The 15,522-nt window shown below is 41.7% G+C and overlaps 1 protein-coding gene across 1 annotated transcript; it reads right to left on the bottom strand.

Annotated features, from left to right (window-relative positions):
* Positions 1–6,023: 6,023 nt before the first annotated feature.
* On the bottom strand, positions 6,024–7,055 carry LOC123465080 (vomeronasal type-1 receptor 4-like). The gene has a single exon (XM_045163227.1). It carries the CDS (start codon positions 7,053–7,055, stop codon positions 6,024–6,026), a length of 1,032 nt encoding a protein of 343 aa, XP_045019162.1.
* Between the last annotated feature and the right edge of the window lie 8,467 nt (positions 7,056–15,522).

The following is a 15,522-nucleotide window of genomic DNA, read 5'->3' as shown; positions in this document are numbered from 1 at the left end:
CCCATTTACGTTTAAGGTAATTACTGATAAGTATGATCCCGTTGCCATTTACTTTATTGTTTTGGGTTCGAACTTATACACTGTTTTTGTGTTTCCTGTCTAGAGAATATCCTTTAGTATTTGTTGGAGAGCTGGTTTGGTGGTGGTGAATTCTCTCAGCTTTTGCTTGTCTGTAAAGCTTTTGATTTCTCCTTCATATTTGAATGAGATCCTTGCTGGATACAATAATCTGGGCTGTAGGTTATTTTCTTTCATCACTTTAAGTATGTCTTGCCATTCCCTCCTGGCTTGGAAAGTTTCTATTGAAAGATCAGCTGTTATCCTTATGGGAATTCCCTTATGTGTTATTTGTTGTTTTTCCCTTGCTGCTTTTAATATTTGTTCTTTGTGTTTGTTTTTTGTTAATTTGATTAATATGTGTCCTGGGGTGTTTCGCCTTGGGTTTATCCTGTTTGGGACTCTCTGGGTTTCGTGGACTTGAGTGATTATTTCATTCCCCATTTTAGGGAAGTTTTCAACTATTATCTCCTCAAGTATTTTCTCATGGTCTTTCTTTTTGTCTTCTTTTTCTGGGACTCCTACGATTTGAATGTTGTAGCATCTAATATTGTCCTGGAGGTCTCTGAGATTGTCCTCATTTCTTTTAATTCGTTTTTCTTTTTTCCTCTCTGATTCATTTATTTCTACCATTCTATCTTCTAATTTACTAATCCTATCTTCTGCCTCTGTTATTCTACTATTTGTTGCCTCCAGAGTGTTTTTTATTTCATTTATTGCATTATTCATTATATATTGACTCTTTTTTATTTCTTCTAGGTCTTTGTTAAACCTTTCTTGCATCTTCTCAATCCTTATCTCCAGGCTACTAATCTGTGATTCCATTTTGATTTCAAGATTTTTGATCAATTTCACTATCATTATTCGGAATTCTTTATCAGGTAGATTCCCTATCTCTTCCTCTTTTGTTTGGTTTGGTGGGCATTTATCCTGTTCCTTTACCTGCTGGGTATTCCTCTGTCTCTTCATCTTGTTTAAATTGCTGAGTTTGGGGTGTCCTTTCTGTATTCTGGCAGTTTGTGGAGTTCTCTTTATTGTGGCATTTCCTCACTGTGTGTGGGTTTGTACAGGTGGCTTGTCAAGGTTCTTGGTTAGGGAAGCTTGTGTTGGTGTTCTGGTGGGTGGAGCTGGATTTCTTCTCTCTGGAGTGCAATGAAGTCTCCAGTAATGAGTTATGAGATGTCTATGGTTTGGGGGTGACTTTGGGCAGCCTGTATCTTGGAGCTCAGGGCTGTGTTCCTGTGTTGCTGGAGAATTTGCTTGGTATGTCTTGCCCTGGAACTTGTTGGCCCTTGTGTGGTGCTTGGTTTCAGTGTAGGTATGGAGGCGTTTGATGAGCTTCTGTCAATTAATGTTCCTTGGAGTCAGGAGTTCCCTGGAGTTAGGGTTTGGACTTAAGCCTCCTGCTTCCAGTTATCGGTCTTATTTTTACAGTAGTTTCAAAACTTCTCCTTCTATACAGCACCATTGATAAAAGATCTACGTTAAAGATGAAAAGTTTCTCCACCGTGAGGGTCACCCAGAGAGATTCACAGCGTTACATGGAGAAGAGAAGAGGGAGGAGGGAGTTAGAGGTGACCCAAATGAGATGAGGTGGAATCAATAGAGGAGAGAGCGGGCTAGCCAGTAATCACTTCCTTATGTGCACTCCACAATTGGACCACTCAGAGATGTTCACAGAGTTATACAGAGAAGAGAAGAAGGAGGAAGGAGACAGAGGTGGCCAGGAGGATAAAAGGGGGAATGAAAAGGAGGGAGACAGATCCAGCCAGTAATCAGTTCCCTAAGTGTTCTCCACTGTCTGGAACACACAGAAATTCACAGAGTTGGGTAGAGTAGAGAGGGGTTAGGGAGGAGACACAGGTGACATGGTGGAGAAAAAGGAGAGTCCAAAGGGGGAGAGCAGTCAAGCCAGTAATCTCGCTCCCTAGTAAAAAATGGGTACTGAAGATTGGGTTCTTAAAGGTACAAAATTGGTAACAAATACATAAAAGCAAAAATTAAAAATCTAGAGTAGAGTTTGGAATTTCAAAAATACAATGTTAATGAAAAGAATAAGGAAAAGAAAGAGAGAAAAAAAAAAACAAAGTCGCAAAAATTATAAAGAAAATATATGTACAAAATTGATAACAAATACTAAAAAGCATAAATTAAAAATCTAGAGTAGAGTTTGGAATTTCAGATATACAATGTTATATAAAAGAAGAAGAGAAAGAAAGAGAGAGATAAAAAAAGTCACAAAAATTATAAAAAAAAAAAAAAAAACAATATAGGTACAAAATTGATAACAAATACCAAAAAGCTAAAATTAAAAATCTAGAGTAGAGTTTGGAATTTCAAAAATACAATGTTAAAGAAAAGAAGAAAAAAAACCAAGGTCACAAAAATTATAAACAATATATATATGAAGTTTGCTTTTAAAAAAAAAAAGGGGTCTTTTTTTTTTTTTTTGCAAAGTAATAGTAGGTTATAAAAGTGAAAATTAAAGGAATAATAGAGGACTTAAAATTTTTTTTAATTAAAAAAATGAAAGAAAGAATGATCATAAAAATAGTAAAAATATATCTAGGACTTTCTCTGGTTTTGTTGTGGGTATTGTGGGGTCAGTTCATTTTCAGCTAGTTCCTTGGTTAGACTTATATTTCTCAAGATCTATAGGCCCCTTCCTATGTATTCAGTACTAACCACAGGGTTTTAATCCATTGCCTGTAGCTTCCAAGGCGGTTCCCTCTGTTATAGCTTCTTCTGTTTGCTGGTCTTTTCAGTGTCTGGTTTCCGCCCTGACACAAAGGGGATGGTGGTGGACACTTTTTTTTTTTTTTAGGCTCACTTGTTCAGTTGCACTGTGGGGAGGGAGGGACGCTGCAAACAAATAACACCGGCGTGTGCTTGCAGTGCCTCAGCCACACTGGGCCTGCCCCTGCTCACAGCCTGTGTAGCCTCCCTGCCCACACTGCTCAAGCTCTAGGTTGCTCCACCGGGAACCATCCGCAGCCGGCCCTGGGCTGCTTGCACCTCCCAGGTCTAAGCCGCTCAGGTTCAGGAACTTGGGTAGTCCTCAGAGGCGCAGACTTGGTTGGGCCTGCGTTTTGTGCCCTTCCCAGGTCCGAGCAGCTCAGGTGATGAGGTGTTTGGCAAGCGTGATTGCTGCAACTTATCGCCTCCCTGCCACTCGGTTATCTAGGTGTACAACCGGTGCACCTTCTCAGGCAGATGTTGACCATCCAGACCCCCAAGAAGTCTTAGTTAGCAAAGAAGCCTGCTTTCAGTTTTGTAGATAATGTCTCTCTGGGGCTGCGATTGCCCCCTTCCAGCTCTGGCTGCCTGTCACCAGAGGGGGACGGTCTGCAGCCAGCTATCTCTGTACAGTCCTTTGTTCCGTGCGCGGGCCTGGCAGTGTCTTAGGTTAGGGCTGGCTTTTCGCGTGGTAGATATCCCACAGTCTGGTTTGCTAGCCCAAATTATTTTGCTCAGATAACACTCGGGGTATTCAGACCAGATCCTTACTCTAAGCAATGCAGCCCGCGCCGCACCTCCCTGCCCAGCCCCGCTTGCTAGTGACGTGTGCAGGCATCTGTGCTTCTTCTCTGCTGGGGGAGTTACCGTAGGGCTTGTAATCTGCGCGTTTTAATTGTTTATTTATTTTTCCTCCCTGTTATGTTGCCCTCTGTGCTTCCAAGGCTCTACACAGATTCGGCAGTGAGAAGGTTTCCTGGTGTTTGGAAACTTCTCTCTTTTTAAGACTCCCTTCCCAGGATGGAGCTCCATCCCTCCCTCTTTTGTCTCTTTTTTTGTCTTATATATTTTTTCCTACCTCCTTTTGAAGACAATGGGTTGCTTTTCTGGGTGCCTGGTGTCCTCTGCCGGTATTCAGAAGTTGTTTTGTGGAATTTACTCGGCGTTTAAATGTTCTTTTGATGAATTTGTGGGGGAGAAAGTGTTCTCCCCGTCCTACTCCTCTGCCATCTTAGCTCCTCCCTCCTGAATCAGTTCTAATGAGGTGGATGAAACTGGAGCCTATTATACAGAGTGAAGTAAGTCAGAAACAAAAACACCAATGCAGTATATTAATGCACATATATAGAATTTAGAAAGATGGTAATGATGACCCTATATGCAAGACAGCAAAAGAGACACAGATGTAAAGAACAGACTTTTGGACTCTGTGGGAGAAGGCGAGGGTGGGATGATTTGAGAGAATAGTATTGAAACATGTATAATAAAATATGTGAAACAGATCGGCAGTCAAGGTTCGATGCATGAGACAGGGTGCTCAGGGCTGGTGTACTGGGATGATCTTGAGAGATGAGATGGGCAGGGAGGTGGAAGGAAGGGTCAGGATGGGGAACATATGTACACCCATGGCTGATTCATGTGAGTGTACGGCAAAAACCACCACAATATTGTAAAGTAATTAGCCTTCAATTAAAATAAATAAATAAATAAATAAAGCCCTCATTTAAACTGGACTAAGAACTTGCTCATGGAATGTTTCTACATTTGAGCCCATGGTGCAAATATCTTAGGCATATAAAATATGCCTAGCAAACCTTTACCCTTTATACACTAAAGGATCAGAAGTGGAATTTTATTTATTTATTTAGGCTGTGCTGGGTCTTCTTTGTTGCGTGCAGGCTTCTCTAGTTGTGGTGAGCGTGGGCCCCTCACTGCAGTGGCTTCCCTTGCAGAGCACAGGCTTTAGGCACACAGGCTCAGTACCTGTGGTGCATGGGCTCAGTTGCTCAGTGGCATGTGGGATCTTCCCGACCCAGGAATCGAACTGGAGTCTCCTGCATTGCCAGCCGTATTCTTTATCACCAAGTCACCAAGGAAGCCCCAACATACACTACTAAATATAAAATAGGCAACTAATAAGGGTGTTCTTTGGAGAAGGCAATGGCACCCCATTCCAGTATCTTTGCCTGGAAAATCCCATGGACGGAGGAGCCTGGTTGGCTGCAGTCCATGGGGTCGCTAGAGTCGGACACGACTGAGTGACTTCACTTTCACTTTTCACTTTCATGCATTGGAGAAGGAAATGGCAACCCACTCCAGTGTTCTTGCCTGGAGAATCCCAGGGATGGGGAGCCTGGTGGGCTGCCGTCTATGGGGTCGCACAGAGTCAGACACGACTGAAGCGACTTAGCAGCAGCAAGGGTATTCTTTTGAAGGAATGATGTTAAAGCTGAAACTGCAATACTTTGGCCACCTCATGCGAAGAGTTGACTCATTGAAAAAGACTCTGATGCTGGGAGGGATTGGGGGCAGTAGGAGAAGGGGACGATGACAGAGGATGAGATGGCTGGATGGCATCACCAACTCAATGGATGTGAGTTTGAGTGAACTCTGGGAGTTGGTGATGCACAGGGAGGCCTGGCGTTCTGCAATTCATGGGGTCGCAAAGAGTCGGACACGACTGGACTGAACTGAACTGAACTGAAGGGCTTCCTAGGTGGCTCAGATGGTAAAGTGTCTGCCTGCAATGTGGGAGACCGGGTTCAATCCCTGGGTGAGGACGATCCCCTGGAAAAGGAAATGGCAACCCACTCCAGTACTCTTGTCTGGAAAATTCCATGGACGGAGTAAGCCTGGTAGGCTACAGTCCATGGGGTTGCAAAGAGTCGGACACTACTGAGCAACTTCACTTTAGTAAGGACCTAGTGGGGACTTCTTAGATGGTCCAGTAGTTAAGACTAAGTCCTTTCTAGGCAGGGAGTAGGGGTTCAATCCCTGGTCAGGGAACCAAGTCCCACATGTCTCCAGGCCTGGTTTACAACAAAAAAGAAGTGACCTACTGTATAGCACAGGGAACTCTACTCAATTCTCTAAATGGCCTATATGGGAAAAGAATCTAAAAAGAGTAGATATACATATATATCTACAACTGACTCACTTTGATATACACCTGGAACTAATACAGCATGATAAACCAACTATACCTTGATAAAATTTTAAAAACATACAATTTACCTTTTTCTGATAAGATTAGGTGATACTGAGTTCTTCATGTACAGAAAACAGAGACTGGATACAATGGAGTCACGGCTCATGAGCAGAAAGGGGCTGATAAAGGGAAAACACACAGAAATCAAGGCAGCTGTATCCACTAACCACCAACTGGGATTATGAAAAAGAGCAAGAGTAATGTTAAAGATGCAGGACAGGGTGTGGAAACACATGAAGGTGCTTACCAAGAGTAGGATACTTTGGGTGGCTCTGGACTCAGCGGAGGGTCTGGGAGACACACTAGCCTTGTGAATATACTGGACTTGCCGACTGTGTCTGTACAGAGTGAGAATCATGGAGCCACTGGCCCAGAAGATGAGCACAGAACATGAAACTTCAGGGAATACTATCAAAGCTGTATATATTGAGCCTGAGATGTTCTCAAGATCTGTGGCAACACAGTACTCTGAATCTCTTGTATTTGTCATGTTTGTGCTGTGCCATTTTTCAGAAACATATAATGCATACAGAGGAAAAATTAGATTTACAAACATACACTGGATCCAGCAGAAGGAAATGGAGAAGGCAATGTACTTTGGGGCTTTGACTTTAAGATTCTTCCAACAGGAGTTCTTTGGGCTGATTGTGACGGTCTGAAACACACTCAAGAGGCAGGTGGTGCCAATGGACATACTCCTGCCCACTCTCTCAACATACAGAATAAGTTTGCAGGCAAAATCACTGGCAAAATGTTTCAACCTCAAAGTTGTAATTGTCTGAGGGACTCCTTTTGAGAGAATGAGCAATATGTTGGCTATAGTCAGGTGCTTGCCAATCAAGTCTGTGACCCTCAACCTATACTGAGTGTGGTAAAGAAAGAGGTAATGGTACAGAAGGGAGAAATTGCCCCAGATTCCAAGCACAGTCTGTAAGAAGAAGATTATTCCTATGGCCAGTTGGCTGGGAGCTGTTGTGTCATTCAAGATACTTCCCTTTAAATGATGGCAACAGTGATTCCTCAGAGCAGAATGGCTCATATAAATTTGTGACATCGAGAGCCAACTTTCCTTGTATGCTTTTGTGAAGTTGCCAAGGCTTCTCGAGACAGGAAACGATGATGAGAGAATCAGCATATTTTATGAAAAAGTCAGCAGGAAGGACGAAGTGGTGGTAACCTGGAGGAAGCAATGACAAATGAAAGTAAATTGAAAGAAAGCATAAAACAACACTTTAATAAGAAGCTTACTGGAGGAAAAAAAAAATATCTCCATCAGTGCCCTTATCTTAAAACAGGTCAATTCTAAATGCATTCCCTTCTAAATTTTAAAGAAGATGGTGTATTATTGTAGGGACTTCCCTGATGGCTCAGTTGGGAAACAATCTGCCTGCAGTGCAGGAGTTCAATTCCTGAGTTGGGCAGATCTTCTGGAGAAGGGATAGGCTCTTCAGTATTCTTGGGCTTCGCGAGTGGCTCAGTTGGTATTTTAAAGATGAAAATGTATTATTTTAGAAGAAAATACAGGAGTTATTCTAGTGTCCTACAATTTAAAATATATGCTAAATGTATTCCCTGGTTGTCCGGTAGTTAAGAATCTGTCTTGCAATGCAGGGGACGCAGGTTTGATCCCTGGTTGGGGAACTAAGACCCTATATGTCACGGGGTAACTAAGCCTGGGATCTGCAACTAAGGAGTCTGTGCACTACAACCATAGATCCTGGTTGATACAACAAAGCTCCCGGATGATGCAACTAAAACCCAGTGCAGCTAAATAGATAAATATTTAAAATCTATATATATGATAAAGAGCACAGAATATATACACCATATGTTGAAATAACTTTGGACAGATTAAAATTAAGACTGGTTCTCATCAGTATACACACATATACACACACAAAGATAAAACTTAGAACTACACAAGCATGTCCTGATAACCACAAAATAAAATAAACAGTGAACAGAGTCTTCAGACAGAAGCTTCGATAAAGAAGTTATTCAGTGGATAAGACATGTGGAAAAATATTCCACATCCTTGGTAATCAGGACAATTAAAATATAACAACTACTTATATGTCATTAAATACCATCAAGAAATCTGAAAGAGAAATGACAAAAATGCCAAGTTTTGGCATAGCTATGGATCAACCAGAATCTCATACACTGATGGTGGGTGTTCAAATTGGTACAAACATTTTGGGAAACTGTGGTATCAACTTCGCAGATCCAATGTAATACTGTTCTAGGAAATCCATTCCTATAAATATACTCAACAGGATTTTGTACATGTAACACCCAAAGATTAGTTATATTAATAAAATTTATATGAGAACCCTAATAATTATTAGCAAAGGAGAAAAGGAAAGATATACCCATTTGAATGCAGAGTTCCAAAGAATAGCAAGGAGAGATAAGAAAGCCTTCCTCAGCAATCAATGCAAAGAAATAGAGGAAAACAATAGAATGGGACAGATAGAGATCTCTTCAAGAAAATTAGAGATACCAAGGGAACATTTCATGCAAAGATGGGCTCGATAAAGGACAGAAATGGTAGGGACCTAACAGAAGCAGAAGATATTAAGAAGAGGTGGCAAGAATACACAGAAGAACTGTACAAAAAAGATCTTCACGACTCAGATAATCACAATGGTGTGATCACTCACCTAGAGCCAGATATCCTGGAATGTGAAGTCAAGTGGGCCTTAGAAAGCATCACTACGAACAAAGCTAGTGGAGGTAATGGAATTCCAGTTGAGCTATTTCAAATCCTGAAAGATGATGCTGTGAAAGTGCTGCACGCAATATGCCAGCAAATTTGGAAAACTCAGCAGTGGCCACAGGACTGGAAAAGATCAGTTTTCATTCCAATCCCAAAGAAAGACAATGCCAAGGAATGCTCAGACTACCGTACAGTTGCACTCATCTCACACGCTAGTAAAGTAATGCTCAAAATTCTCCAAGCCAGGCTTCAGCAGTACATGAACCATGAACTTCCAGATGTTCAAGCTGGTTTTAGAAAAGGCAAAGGAACCAGAGATCAAATTGCCAACATCCGCTGGATCATCGAAAAAAGCAAGACAGTTCCAGAAAAAGATCTATTTCTGCTTTATTGACTATGCCAAAGCCTTTGACTGTGTGGATCACAATAAACTGTGGAAAATTCTGAAAGAGATGGGAATACGAGACCACCTGACCTGCCTCCCGAGAAACCTGTATGCAGGACAGGAAGCAATAGTTAGAACTGGACATGGAACAAGAGACTGGTTCCAAATAGGGAAAGGAGAACGTCAAGGCTGTATACTGTCACCCTACTTATTTAACTTATATCCAGAGTACATCATGAGAAACACTGGGCTAGAGGAAGCACAAGCTAGAATCAAGAATGCTGGGAGAAATATCAATAACCTCAGACATGCAGATGACACCACCCTTATGGCAGAAAGTGAAGCAGAACTGAAGAGCCTCTTGATGAAAGTGAAAGAGGAGAGTGGAAAAGTTAGCTTAAAGCTCAACATTCAGAAAACTAAGATCATGCCATCCAGTCCCATCACTTCATGGCAAATAGATGGGGAAACAGTGGCTGACTTTCTTGTCTCTAAAATCACTACAGATGGTGATTGCAGCCATGAAGTTAAAAGCCAGTCCTTGGAAGGAAGCTTATGACCAACCTAGACAGCATATTAAAAAGCAGGGACATTACTTTGTCAACAAAGGTCCGGCTAGTCAAGGCTATGGTTTTTCCAGTGGTCATGTATGGATGTGAGAGTTGGACTATAAAGAAAGCTGAGCACTGAAGAATTGATGCTTTTGAACTGTGGTATTGGAGAAGACTCTTGAGAGTCCCTTGGACTGCAAGGAGATCCAACCAGTACATCCTAAAGCAGATCAGTCCTGAGTGTTCATTGGAAGGAGCGATGTTGAAACTGAAACTCCAATACTTTGGCCACCTGATGTGAAGAGCTGACTCAATTGAAAAGACCCTGATGCAGGGAAAGATTGAGGGCAGGAGGAGAAGGGGACGACAGAGGATAAGATGGTTGGATGGCATCACCGACTCGATGGACATGGATTTGGGTGGACTCTGGGAGTTGGTGATGGACAGAGAGGCCTGGCGTGCTGCAATTCATGGGGTCGCAAAGAGTCGGATACAACTGAGCGACTGAACTGTACTGAATAGCCCCTAACTCTTAATAACCACCTACCCATTAACAGTTGAATGATCAATTAATCCTTTGATAGTCACACAGTGAAGTCCTATATAGCAATGATAATGAAAAAAAGCAATAATATAAAACAATACAGATAAATTAACAAAGATGGAATGGTGGACAAAAGTCCAAATGAAAGATGCTGTATGATTTCTTTCATGTGAAGGCCAAGACAGGCAAAGTGATCTAATATTAAATGTCATAATACTTGTAAATGTGTGCCCAATAATCCAGGCTTACAAATATAACCAACAAAGCTATAGCCTTGGAAACAGTGAGTTAAAAGGAGCACAGAAGTGTTTCATGGGAACTGAGAACATTCTGTTTCTTGATCTAGTTGTGGTCTCCAGAGGTACAATCATTCCCGAAAGTTCACTGAGCTGCGCACTTATTACCTGTGAACATGTCTTTCATTTTTTTTTTTTTTACTTTTGTAGGTTTAAAAATACATGTATTATCAAAAAATGTGGAAGGAGCTTGTGATGGCTGTTTCTGTGAATGTGTCTTATCTGCTGTCAGTGTCTGTGAAGGAGGGGAGCTAAGCCTAGATCATAACTTCAATAATGAAACATCAGAGAATAGTAACACTGCTACATACAGTGAATTGTTGATTTTGTCATAAAATTCAGCAGATCAGAATCCTAAGTCTTCCTGCTTTGTGTTGATTCATTGCTCCATTTGGCATCATATCCATGAGGAAAATAATGTGTACAGAGAGATACAACTTGTGACCACACAATCTTCTCCTAAAGACCAGGAAATATAATGAACAGTAGACATAGTCTTCATATAGGAACTTTGAGAAAGAAGTTACATACTCTCCAGTAGTGCAAAGTGGAGACCCCTATATGCTCAGGAGATTTTTGTTTCAAAAAAGATTTTATTTTTTTTTAATTTGGGTGTCCCAGGTCTTAGTTAATGACATGTAAATGGTTAGTTATGGCATGTAAACTCTCAGTTATGGCATGTGGCTTCTAGTTCCCTGACCAGGGATTGAACCTGGATCCCCAGCATTGGGAGCAGAGCCTTAACTTCTGGGCCACAGGGAAGTCCTTTCCTTGGGAGCTTTAGCTTTAAGTTCCACCCAGCTGGATTTCCTGTGGCTGATCATGATGGCTGGAGACACTTAATGGGCAAAGGGTGCCAGTGGACCCACATTGTTAGTTCTAGGGGTATAGAAAACACATTTGCATGGCTAAATCACTCAAGACAAGCTTCAGTTAAAGGATGCCATTGTCATGGAGATGCCTTTAAAGGGAATGATCAAAAAGCGGCTACAGTCCTGGGCCTGAAGGTCAAATCTGTGAACCTCAACCTTCATTCATTGTAGTATAGGAAGAGATTAATTTAAAGAGAGCAAATGCCCAGGATTCCAATTACAGTCTGAGAGGAGCACATCATTCTTATTGCCAACTCCCTGGAGGCCATTCTGCCAGTTGTTTGATGGTCATAACTGCATGGGGTAGGCACTGGCACTGATTTTATTGCAAAGATAAGGAGATCCTAGGTACAGAGAGGTCAAGTGATCTGTCTAAATTCACATGCTGATTACAGGCTTAGTGCTGTTATGAACCTGGTAGGCTGAGTCCAAGACAGTGTCCTAACCACTGTAATGCACCAACCAAACACATCAGCTGTGTTTTTTAATAATTCAGTCTGAAATTTAGCTTTGTTTTTATATCATATAGCTTATTCTATCAGTTCAGTTCGTTACTCAGTCCTGTCCGACTCTTTGCAACCCCATGGACGTCAGCACACCTGGCTTCTCTGTCCAACACCAACTCCCATAGCTTGCTCAAACTCATGTCCATTGAATCAGTGATGCCATCCTACCATGTCATCCTCTGTCATCCCCTTCTCCTCCTGCCCTCAATCTTTCCCAGCATCAGGGTCTTTTCCAATGAGTCAGTTCTTCACATCAGGTGGCCAACATATTGGAGTTTATTCCAAAATGTTTATATATTACAATTTTGGTTACAAAAAGTTTCCAAATCTGCATTAGTATTTATTCTGTAAGTCAATAACATATAAAGAAAATTCCCTAGATTAGGAAATGGCACTGACCCCAGTATTCTTGCCCAGGAAATCTTAGGAACAGAGGGGCCTGGAGAACTACAGTCGATTGGGTCACAAACTGAGCCACTAACACACACACACACACACACAGAATCCTATAGGAAAGTACCTTCTGTCCATATTGGATTTAATGAATGCAAGTTTTCCTCAGTATAAGTTTTGCAACAGAAAGATGCATTCCCATCATGCCAGGCACAAATTCATTACAGTTCAGTTCAGTCGCTCAGTCGTGTCCGACTCTTTGTGACCCCATGAATCGCAGCACGCCAGGCCTCCCTGTCCATCACCAACTCCCGGAGTTCTCTCAGACTCACATCCATCGAGTCAGTGATGCCATCCAGCCATTTCATTCTCTGTCGTCCCCTTCTCCTTCTGCCCCCAATCCCTCCCAGCATCAGAGTCTTTTCCAATGAGTACGGTATCTATCAAAAAAGACTTGGACAATATTACTTTGTTTAATAAACTATGAACCATGAAATACTACTCTACAATAAATGAGTATAGGATAGAAATGAAATAATTATTTTGATAGATCCTTAGGTATTTTTAAAATCAAGGTTAAGTGAGACTACAATATAACAAGATATGTGAAGAATATTAACATACTAGACACATGTAAAAGTATAATCTGGAGAATATTGACTCCTGTGTGTTGCAGAAGTGAAACCATAAAGAAATGAATGTGTGCTTGGAATTGGTGTTAGAATATTATGAGATTAGACAACATATGAAAAGATACATTTGGTCCTGGCAGCTATATTCCAAACCTCACCACTATAAAGCTGCCTTTTCCTGAAATGCTGCTTCTCTATCTTAAAGAGGGATAGCAATCTTGCCATCAGCTGCTGCTGCTGCTGCTAAATCATTTCAGTCGTGTGCGACTCTGTGCGACCCCATAGACAGCAGCCCATTAGGCTCCTCTGTCCCTGGGATTCTCCAGGCAAGAATATTGGAGTGGGCTGCCATTTCCTTCTCCAATGCATGAAAGTGAAGAGTGAAAGTGAAGTCGCTCAGTTGTGCCCAACTCTTAGCGACCCCATGGACTGCAGCCTACCAGGCTTCTCTGTCCACGGGATTTTCCAGGCAAGAGTACTGGAGTGGGTTGCCATTGCCTTCTCTACTCACTATCAGCATCAGACCTCAAATGTTTCAGAAAAGAAACCATTGCTATGTCCAGTAAGCACATTATATGCTTAGGGTTAGATATATATATAAAATCATTTCTATTCTTTAAAATCATATTTATGGTTTCTGTAGAGGATAAGAAAATAGTTACTTTTCTAGTCTTCATGGAAAGCATAAAGGCATTATGATAACACTTGTAATACAAATTTAAAATTAATCTAGAAATTCTGAAAGGTTATATTACAGCAGATTGATCTTAAAAATACAACCCTTAAGTTGCTTGAAGATGATCTTTTAGCACTTCCCTGGTGGTCCAGTGGCTAAGACTCTGCCCTCCCAATGCAGGGAGCCTGGGTGTGATCCCTGGAGAGTTTAGATCCTACGTGCTGAAACTAAGAGTTCACATGCTGCAACTAAGGTAAATACTTTAAAAACTGATTCCTCATTATTATCACTAGGATTGTTCCTTGAGTCCTCCAAAGCAAGAGTTTCACAAAATAGCTTTAGGAGCTATCAAGTTTGGTGTTACCTGATGGTGGGAAAGATTGAAGGCTGGAAGAGAAGGGGACGGCAGTGGATGAGATAGGTGGATGGCATCACTGAGTCGATGGACATGAGTCTGAACAAACTCTGGGAGATAGTGAAGGAAAGGGAACCCTGGTGTGCTGCGGTCCATGGGGTTGCAAAGAGTCCGACCCAACTGAGTGAGTGAACAACAAAGATGTTGATCTCACTTTAACTAAGCTCTCTCCTAAGGAATTATTCTGCCTTCCTTACCTGCTTTGCCACTGGATCTGTTCCCACTCTACCCCCCACTCCCAAGAATGGTCCCTTTTCCAAACATGAACACTTACTCAGACCTCCTTCCTTACAGACTCTGTCTCCTCTTAGACTGAAATACAAAGTACTCGACTCCTTCTCATTCCATCTCATGAGAAGGATGCTGGGCTCAGGGTGAAGGTCATGCAGCCAGGACGTGAATGGGAGGGAGGCAGTCAGACCCTGAGATAAAGGTTTAGGAGCTGTGATCTCATCCTCCTTCAGAACTGCAATTATCATTTCACTTGAAGTGGCAATGACAGGGCCAGCTTGAGGAGCTAATGATCTTCCTGAAAAACTTTTTTTGAGTTGGTAATTACCAAAACCAATTGTGAGTCTCCTGTGAGTATCTCCAAAGAGACCACTGATGTGTTTGAGAGAAGCTTATAATTTTTCATGATGAAGGCTATTTTGAAATGATTAAGATTTTTAATACAACTCTGAAATCTGTTGCCTTTGTAAAACAGGTTGTTTAATCTTAGGTTTTCCCCTCAGCCACCACCCACTAAATAAAGTCAATTGTGAGTCTACCAGGCTTTGTTCTGGAAACAAACAAAAAACACCAAATTAAACTTGAGTATGACAAAAGAATTTTTCTTGTGTGTGTTCATTTATTTATTTACTTGGCTGTGCTGGGTCTTAGTTGTGGCATGCAAACTATTATTTGCAGCATGTGGGATCTAGTTCCATGATCAGGGATCAAACTTGCACACCCCCTGCAATGGAGGCTTGGAGTCTTAGCCACCAAGCCACCAGGGAAGTTCCTGTATGGGACCTTCTTTCTTGTATTCATAACAGCTCTACTTCTTCTCTTTCCTGCATCTCTCATCCTACACTGGACTACACAGTTTTAGATCCCAGGTGAAGACTTCAGTTCAGTTCAGTTCAGTTCAGTTCAGTCGTGTCCGACTCTTTGCAACCACATGGACTGCAGCATGCCAGGCCTCCCTGTCTATCACCAACTCCTGAAGTTCATTCAAACTCATGTCTATTGAGGCGATGATGCCATCCAAACATTTCATCCTCTGCCGTCCCCTTCTCCTGGTTTCAATCTTTCCCAGCATCAGGGTCTTTTCAAATGAGTCAGCCCTTCACATAAGGTGGCCAAAGTATTGAAGTTTCAGCTTCTACATCAGTGCTTCAAATAAACACTCAGGACTGATCTCCTAAGGATGAACTGGTTGGATATCCTTGCAGTTCAAGGGACTCTCAAGAGACTTCTCCAATATCTTCAAAAGCTTCATTTCTTCGGTGCTCAGCTTTCTTTATAGTCCAACTCTCACATCCATATAC

This window comes from Bubalus bubalis, chromosome 18, assembly GCF_019923935.1.
Source record: "Bubalus bubalis isolate 160015118507 breed Murrah chromosome 18, NDDB_SH_1, whole genome shotgun sequence".
In the NCBI taxonomy this organism is placed as follows: domain Eukaryota; kingdom Metazoa; phylum Chordata; class Mammalia; order Artiodactyla; family Bovidae; genus Bubalus; species Bubalus bubalis.
Note: the sequence above shows the minus strand (reverse complement) of the source record. Positions and strands in the feature narration are given on the sequence as shown.

What these genes read in the sequence shown, in the direction of transcription:
- LOC123465080 (XM_045163227.1), bottom strand. Translation starts at nt 7,055, where the DNA reads ATGTCACAAATTTATATGAGCCATTCTGCTCTGAGGAATCACTGTTGC.